Source organism: Olea europaea, chromosome 6 (assembly GCF_002742605.1).
Source record: "Olea europaea var. sylvestris chromosome 6, O_europaea_v1, whole genome shotgun sequence".
In the NCBI taxonomy this organism is placed as follows: domain Eukaryota; kingdom Viridiplantae; phylum Streptophyta; class Magnoliopsida; order Lamiales; family Oleaceae; genus Olea; species Olea europaea.
In genome coordinates this window covers 27,215,210-27,224,190 of record NC_036242.1, presented here as the reverse complement: position 1 = coordinate 27,224,190, position 8,981 = coordinate 27,215,210, and the positions used below count along the sequence as shown (strand labels likewise).

The following is an 8,981-nucleotide window of genomic DNA, read 5'->3' as shown; positions in this document are numbered from 1 at the left end:
CATTATAGGATGAATCCTACCGAGCACGCTGAGCTCCAAAGGCAAGTGAATGACCTTCTCAACAAAGGATTCATTCGTGAGAGTTTGAGCCCATGTGCTGTCCCCGCCCTATTGACGCCCAAGAAGGATGGTTCTTGGAGAATGTGTGTGGATAGTCGCGCTATCAATAGGATCACGGTGAAGTATCGTTTTCCCATTCCCAGGCTTGATGATATGCTGGATATGATGGTTGGCGCGACAATCTTTTCGAAGATCGATCTAAAGAGTGGATACCATCAAATTATAATTCGCCCAGGGGATGAGTGGAAGACTGTGTTTAAAACGAAAGATGGTCTTTATGAATGGCTGGTCATGCCTTTTGTTTATGAATGGCTAGTCATGCCTTTTGGGCTAAGTAATGCGCCGAGTACCTTCATGCGGGTAATGACACAAACTTTTCGGCCGTTCATGAGTAAATTTCTCGTTGTCTACTTTGATGATATCCTCATCTATAGCAAAACTAAGGAGCAACACCGTGACCACCTCAAACAAGTTTGCTCTACCCTTCGCGAGACTAGCCTGTATGCTAATGTTAAGAAATGTTCCTTTTTCACCGATAGCGTAGTTTTTCTGGGGTTCATTGTCTCGTCGACAGGGGTGTCTGCTGACCCTACTAAGATTCAGGCGATAATTGACTGGCCTGAGCCTAAGGCCATTCATGATATCAGGAGCTTTCATGGCCTAGCTACGTTTTACCGCCGTTTTATTAAAGGGTTTAGCACTATTATGGCACCTATCACGGAGTGCATGAAGAAAGGGGAGTTTCATTGGACACGAGGGGCGGCGAAGGCCTTTAAGTTAGTCAAGGAGCGAATGACAGAAGCGCCTGTCAAGCGTCTTCCCGATTTTTCCAAAGTCTTTGAAGTTGAATGTGACGCTTCTGGGGTAGGTATAGGCGGAGTCTTAAGTCAGGATCGTCACCCTGTCGCCTATTTCAGTGAAAAGTTAAATGAGGCCAAACGACGATATTCAACGTATGATAAGGAACTGTATGCGGTGGTCCAAACTTTGCGCTATTGGCGCCACTACTTGTTGCCCCAAGAATTTGTCCTTTATTCGAACCATGAAGCCCTCCGTTACCTCAACTCTCAGAAGAGATTAAGTTCTAGGCATGGGCGTTGGGTTGAATATTTGCAGGCCTATCATTTGTGTTAAAACACAAGAAGGGCGTGGAGAACCAAGTAGCTGACGCGTTAAGTCGTCGTGTCTCCCTTTTGTCGATCATGAGTGTCAAAGTCATTGGTTTTGAAAGGCTTAAGCAGGATTATGAGGCATGCCCAGATTTTAAGGATATCTTTCTCGATTTGCAAGGAGGGCAATCGAACAGCATAGATGGCTTTCGACTTGAGAAGGGTTATCTCTTTCGAGCCAATAAATTGTGCATCCCTCGAACTTCAGTGAGAGATTTTATAGTGTGGGAAGTTCACGCGGGAGGGTTAGCCAGTCACTTTGGGCGTGATAAGACCATTGAGGAGGTTGAACGCCAATTCTATTGGCCTAGTTTAAAGAGAGATGTGGCTAAAATTGTTAGTACATGTAACACTTGTCAATTGGCCAAACAGAAGAAGCAGAACACAGGCCTATACACTCCTCTCCCCGTCCCCAATTGTCCTTGGCAAGACGTTCGTATGGATTTTGTGCTAGGCCTGCCACGCACCCCAAAGAAGCATGATTCTATTTTCGTGGTTGTCGATCGTTTCTCGAAAATGGCTCACTTTATCCCCTGTAGCAAAACATCGGATGCGTCCAAGGTTGCCATGTTATTCTTTAATGAGATTGTCAAACTGTATGGGCTTCCCAAGACCATCGTGTCCGATAGGGACGTTCGCTTCACTAGCCATTTTTGGAGGACTTTGTGGCATAAGATGGGTACCAAATTAAAATTTTCTACAGCCTACCACCCTCAAACTGACGGTCAGACCGAAGTTGTTAATCGGAGTCTTGGTAACTTATTACATTGCCTGGTCCGGGAGAACCTTCGAAATTAGAATTTAATCCTTCCTGTCGCTCAAATCGCGTATAATAGCTCCGTAAATCGTTCATTAGGTATGAGTCCATTTGAAGCCGTTCACGGATACAAGCCAAGGAAACCATTAGATCTCATCCCTATGTCCCCACAAGATAGAGTGTCAGTATCAGCCGAAGCATTTGCACAACACCTTCGTGATTTGCACATTGAGATCAATAAACAACTTGAAGCTAGTAATGCAAATTATAAACTACAAGCTGATTTACATAAACGACATATTGAGTTTAATGTTGGGGATTACGTTATGGTTCGCATTAGGCCAGAGCGGCGTCTACATGGACCCGCCTCCAAATTGCAAGCTCGTAGTGCTGGTCCTTTTAAAATTTTAAAGCAAGTTGGTCCAAATGCATATATTGTCGACATTCCATCCCACATTGGTTACCACCATACTTTCAATGTTGAAGACCTTGTAGCTTATAAAGGCCATTTCATTCCCTCAGATAATCCCCTGTCACCTCCTTTTGTGGACCTTGATCCTAATTCTTTGGCCCCCTCTAACCCACTACCACCTCTCACAGCACACACAGATAAAATTGATGTTATTTTAGATAAAGAAACTGTGTTCACTAATGATGGAGAGCTTCAGCGCTTCCTTGTTCGTTGGGTTAGTCGACCAGATTCTGATTGTGCATGGATCTCCAGGGAGACACTACAGCATTTGGATCCAGATTTGCTAGAGCTTTATCGGAGTCAGCAGGATCTTCCTTGGCCCAGATCGCCTCCCGTCCACCCGAGGGGAGTTGATGAGGACACCAGGTTCAGACCGCCACTGACGCATTTCTACAGACGCCGGAAGAAACTTGCCCAACCACTCAGCTTATGGTTGGGGGATTGACGAGAGTCTACGGTGATATATCCACTCAACAGGGTCGAGTTTTCTCCCACCCCGGGAGAGTTGATGAGGACATCATTATAGTTGGACTTTTATTATTATTTCAGTATTTTAGTTGGACTTTTATTATTGTTTCAGTTGGATTTTTATTTAAGTTTACGTATTTTAGTTAGGCCTTAAATAATGGGCTTGGCCCTATATTTCTAGGTTTTTATTATTTAAACCTATCTTGGTTTGTAATTTTTGGACGATGAATTGATTAAGAATTATTGGTTTGGCTGCTGCCATCTCTTCTCCCTTCTGCCCTATTTCTTCTTCTTCTTCCTTCTCCTATATCTCTTCTTGTTATCTTTATTGAATTAATCATTCTACATCAGTTTCGTTTCCCTCTCTATCCAAAAATTAAAAAAAAAATGTTATTAAAAATTCTCGTAACATTTTTTTATCCAATTTTTCATGTAATTGATCAATTTTGTAATAAAATTTTATATTAAAAAAGACTAATTTGTCATTAAATTTTAAATATATTACATGAAATATTATATAAATATATTTTTTTATATTTTAATTAATATGATTTATTTTTTTTCTTTTCAAAAATATTTTTTTTTATTACATGGGTGAACGGGATGGAGATCAATTCTCGACCTTTTATGTGGGAATCCAAGTGATTTCTACTTTAAATGAATGTTTTCAAAAGTCATCCGAATTCTACAAAAGTCTATAAAAGTTTTAAAATGAAAGTCTAGAAATTTCACTAATTTCATATAAATCTATAGAAGTACCCGAAATCCACGAAAAGTCATAACTTAAAAAAAGTTTATAAAAGCCTTCAAAAATCTCGATTGAATAGACCCCACTAAAACTCCTTTGTGTGTGAGGGTGAGATTCAACTAACCTGGCAAAGGTGTATGAAGAGAATGAAAAGTCAGAAAACAAGCGTCCAAATCTTCAAGAGTTGGTCCCATTGGTATCCTATAAATGGGATACCTACAAATAAATATTTTTTTCATAAGAAAAACAAACATTACACATAAATTAGTAAATTGAAATATAAATAAGGCAAAAACATGATACCATGCAACAGAAATCCAACTGGAAGGTAGTAGATCACAGCTTCTGAGCATTTTTAGTTCAGGGAAACGGAGAGCAAGATCACATATCTGTGACAATTTGAGCAGAGCAGCAGTAAGGATAAAAGAAGAGAAACCTTAATGCTTAAAAAAAGTAGAATATGAGATCATGAGTCAATGATCGGAACAAAAGCTGACCTTGTCTGCCAAAGGTTCCCGACTATAAGGTTGGTCCCGTTCAAGATACTCAAACAACAAGCGACTTTGTGAACTTCCGGAATCGCTTTCATCACTAGAAAAGCTTTCTTGATACGCCTGATCTCTCATGGACAATGGATCTACTCTACAAGCATTATTACTTGTTTGGTGATGATAGCTCCGTTGCTCAATTGAATGGTTGAAGCTACCTCTATCCTGTTCGCAATCGCTGCTTCCTTCACTACTTGAATCCCTAAAATAGTCACCATCACTTTCCTCTCCAAGTCTCCTGTTACATGAAGGGGAATAATCAGGACAATTAGAGAAAATCATTTAAATTTGCAGAAGGATCAATTGATTGCAAAATTAAAGAAAGAAAGAGGGCTATGCTTACTAATAAATTTGATAAGTGTCAAGTTGACATGGTCAAGTTGTGGCGTAAACTTATGCATTAAAACTACTAAACAATAGATTATTGGGAAAAAAATATATAGGCACCATACTCAAAAAGTCTATCATGTAATTAAGATGCGTGTAAATGCAATTTTTCTTTTCTGATAGCAGATATAGTATGCAACTGCAATAAAGGAAAAGGATCACACTTGTGTAGTGCATAGAGTTCAATTCATATAAGCGGAACCAAATGCTTTCACGCGCTATCGAAACGCAATGTGCGAACAATATATCAGAAGAGAAACCTACGCTTTTCACACAGGCAAGTGTCTTATCTATGCATGAAGTTATGCACAATATTTATCAAGAACTTCTATACGCATCATGCCTCCAATCACTATGATATTGATCAAAGATGACAACTTGAGCATCTCTGGGACTTCAAACAAAGCCAAGTAACACGATTTTTAACAAAACATAAGATATGAAGAGAGGAGAGAGAGAGTGGAAAAGATTCAGCCATAATTGAACATTGAGCAACTAGAAGAGAAAAGACATCTGTCGACCACAACAAGAAGAGGGGGAAAAAAACAAAAAAAATGAGTACATTTTTATTTTTTGAAAAGACATACTGTTTCTATTTCCCTTTTTTTATTTTTTGAAAATTTATTTCTATTTGCTTAACAAGTAAAAGATTATTGAAAAGCAATAAAATGAGAATAAAAAAACCTATAACAAGATAATCCTTATGAATGCAAAAGATTTGACATACACTATAATATAAATTTAGTAGTTCCACCTTATTAAGTATTTCCCCTTGATCAGCCTATGCTAAAACATGCATGCATTCTCAGAAATCATATACATTCCAAACTGGGAGCAATTTTCCTTCTATTTATCGAAGACTGAGAACCTCATTGGAAGGGGTTGGATGAGATAATGACTAACAGATATCATAGCACAACCAAGTGATGTTATAATCTAACCAAGTGACTCAAATTGATGACACATTGTAACTGTTTTATCAGCAATGAGTACATTGCCAATTTTCACCTCAGGCACTCCAGTTCATAAATTGTATTCATAATTAAATAAACTTCTCATCCACGTAATGAAAGTTTGAAATGAAACCTGGATCATACATTAAAACTAGTATTTCTACAACCAAATTTTTATGTAAATGGACCCGCACATGACCCATGCCTACACATAAAATGATCTATACCTGGCAATGTAATGGAAATTATTGTACCACATCAACATCATCATTAGCAATACAGAGGCTGACACATTTACACTCAGTGACTGATTTACACTTATGCTAAGTGATCTTGATTGAGCTACGAAATCAATGATGATCACATAACCCATCAAATCAAATCCTTAATAGCATATACATGGTCAAACATCAGAATAACTCTTGATCCATAAATCCAGTAGTAAGGGAACGAGCTAAAATTCTCCCATCTAAAGTAATCTGAGCAAAGCCAAAATACACTTCCTCAGTCCAGAACTCTTTCGATTGCCTTCTAGTCATTCTAGAAACAGATATTTAACCACTGTTATTGACAGTATCCTAAAAGATATTACAATGACACAAGCACAAGAACACATCACTAACAGGTTTTATGCACTTTTACTAGCAAATATTACATGTGTTCAAAGTTTTATCCGAACATCTAACATTCTTATAAAATGAAACACAAAAGCAAGCCAGCAGTTCTTTCTTCTTTCATTTCTACATTTTTGACAAATAGATGAGGTCTGGTTATACTCATAGTCTAAATTGAATCTAGGAGGAAAATAAGGTACCTTGAATTTTCCATACTCCTTGAAGGGTCAACATACAATTGTATACCCGATAAATAGGGAACATAATATTGGACCACAAGGTCACTGTCATTCATTATCAATGGCACTCCTGCACCATATACGCTCCATTCCTTGAATGACTCCCACAAATCGGCTAGCACAAAGTACGGTTGACAATTCTCATTGCTAGTTCTCCATTCCTTCAATGCTGTCTGTTAATATTTTCAAATAGATTGAATCAAACCCATGGTAATTAACCAAAAATAATGAAGTAACAATAAACTAATGATATTTTGAATTAGTCAGCAAATTAATACTAATTTTCTTCAGAGAACAAAGAGGTGGTTACCATACTTCAAGAAAAATTTACCATCTCCAAAGCATATTTCAGCCACAATCACTTACATGTTGCTATAGCAACATTAAAATTGCAATAACTTCTAATAACTAAACATAAGAATTGGTAATCATTAATAAACTAATGAAGTCATATTTTCAATATATCATTCATTAAAATTTTGATTCAGTAAACTACCCAAAACAATTGGCAAAGCAAGAAAAAATTGATGAATTCATATTTTCTCCATGACCTGGTCAATTCAACTAGACACTAGCCATCTATTTTCATTATTCAAATTTTAAAGTTTCATAATAAAATAAAGCATATGATCATCCATATAACTCTTGTACGAGTTTCAACCTTTCACATCCATTGGTAAAAAATTAAAATGAAAAATAACAGCCAGACATTTTAAAGTGATTTAACTACTGTATTAAAAGCTCCTAAATTTCGTATTTTCAATAGATATTACCACATTTCTCTTAATTATTGAAACATTGATAGACAACACAGAAAAACACTTCAACAAATAGTTAAAAAACTAAAACGTTCGGACTAAATAAATACTTTGGAATAAACACTATTTAAACATGGCCAGTGAATTAATTAACAAAACATGCTAAATCCATAGAATCTGCAAACTTTCAGATTAATTACCACTGACAATAAATTCAAATCTTTTTAACGTAAACCACTTCTAATTAAGGGAAAGTCCAAATAATTCATATATATCAATTAAACCTTTGATAATCGTTGAGCCGGCACCGAGGGTGTTATTGACTCCAGGAACCGTTCCAGATTACACGAGGACGCCGGTTCAAACATTGGCGAGGCAGCAACCCCCTTGGTTTTCTCCGGCGTCACATCGGCTTGACTCCTGTTTTGAGATCTCCGCAAATGATCTTGGCTCCGGCGAGCCCTGGCGGCGCTATAAAATTGATCCTCTCCATTTCTACTCCTGTTAAACTGCAATCCTGCCCCCAACATCCCTCTTCTCTTATAAAACCTAAAAATAACTAATAATCTAATCAATGGGTGTATATCTCTAAACCCTCTGTATAAATACCTTTCTTCTTATCTATCTCTAATGTGTATAAAATTATGAACGACTATCTAATCGAATAAATTGTGTAAATAAAAATGTATGTTATTGAGCAAGGAGGAATTGGATTTCAAAGATGAGAAACTGAATCAAGAATTGATGTCCACAAAACCAAGGATCGAAAGATTCTTAGTAAAAACCCTTCCAACGATGTTTCTGCAACAAATAATATCCCAAATTCTTCGCAGAGAAGCTGTTTTATATATGCGATTAAACGTGAAATGTATATATAGAGAGACTGGATGGAAAGAAGAAGATGCGAAGTGAGAACGGAAAATTGGACTATGATATGGATAAGGACAAAGGTGGGGTGCGTCGGTGTGCTTGTTTATTACGCGCTGTGAATGGGCGGGTATAAGAGATTAGTGGAAATGACGTCTCTGCCACTTCAGTTATATTTAAAATTATTCCGACAGTTTTATTAGGAGTCATTTATTACATGGAAAAAGTAGAGTTGGGGTCCTCAATCAATTGATACTATAGCATATAGGTCCAGATCTAAATTTTTGACAGCACCAAATCCTAACCTTTATTTTTGTAATGTTTGGGTAAACGGTCAAACTTTTCTTAAAATTACAAAATTTACATTATGTATGAAAAAATGATTGGGGAGAAAGGAGGAAATGATACAATGGGTTGGGGACCTTAATTATTATTTAACTAATTATGTTCTTGTTTGGGCTCCATTTTAATGTGGTTTTGAGAAAAATATATTTTTAAATAATAATTTTTTAAAGAATGTGTGGTTGAAAAAGAAAAAAATTGAATTTAAATGTAATATTATTTGAAAAATATATGATTGAAAAAAAAGAAAGAAAAATGTATTAAAATTAAAATGGAGCCCAAACAAGGACTATAAGGTCTTCTTGCTATATTTGTAGTAGGTCAAGGACTCCTATACATGAAAATAGTCTCCTAAATATTAGTACTTAACTTATGCTAAATATTGGATGACGTAACACATTAACTACTAGCAAATGTAATCGATTTGAAACTTCCATTATCTCCCATCACTTATTATAGTTTATCATGTCACTCGAAGTTTAACATAAATTAAGTACAAATGCTTAGGAGAATACATATACAATTATAATATTTAGAGTTATTCTCATATATTAAAAGAGTGACTTTGTGTTGGCACCATTTAGAGGTGGCAATGGGCC

General features: G+C 36.6%; 1 protein-coding gene across 2 annotated transcripts in view; it reads right to left on the bottom strand.

Moving 5' to 3' along the window:
* Positions 1-8,153, bottom strand: part of LOC111396308 — a 12,628-nt gene extending 4,475 nt beyond the window's left edge. Inside the window, exons 1-5 of one of the 2 annotated variants that reach the window (XM_023022706.1) lie at positions 7,458-8,153; positions 6,377-6,588; positions 4,172-4,460; positions 3,978-4,063; positions 3,799-3,890 (exon numbers count right to left, since the gene is read on the bottom strand). In XM_023022706.1, the coding sequence (XP_022878474.1) occupies positions 3,799-3,890; positions 3,978-4,063; positions 4,172-4,460; positions 6,377-6,588; positions 7,458-7,703 (925 nt within the window). In that variant the 5' untranslated portion in view covers positions 7,704-8,153. The remainder of the gene's footprint in view (positions 1-3,798; positions 3,891-3,977; positions 4,064-4,171; positions 4,461-6,376; positions 6,589-7,457) is intronic. The other variant, XM_023022707.1, reaches the window with a different exon arrangement.
* Positions 8,154-8,981: the final 828 nt, after the last annotated feature.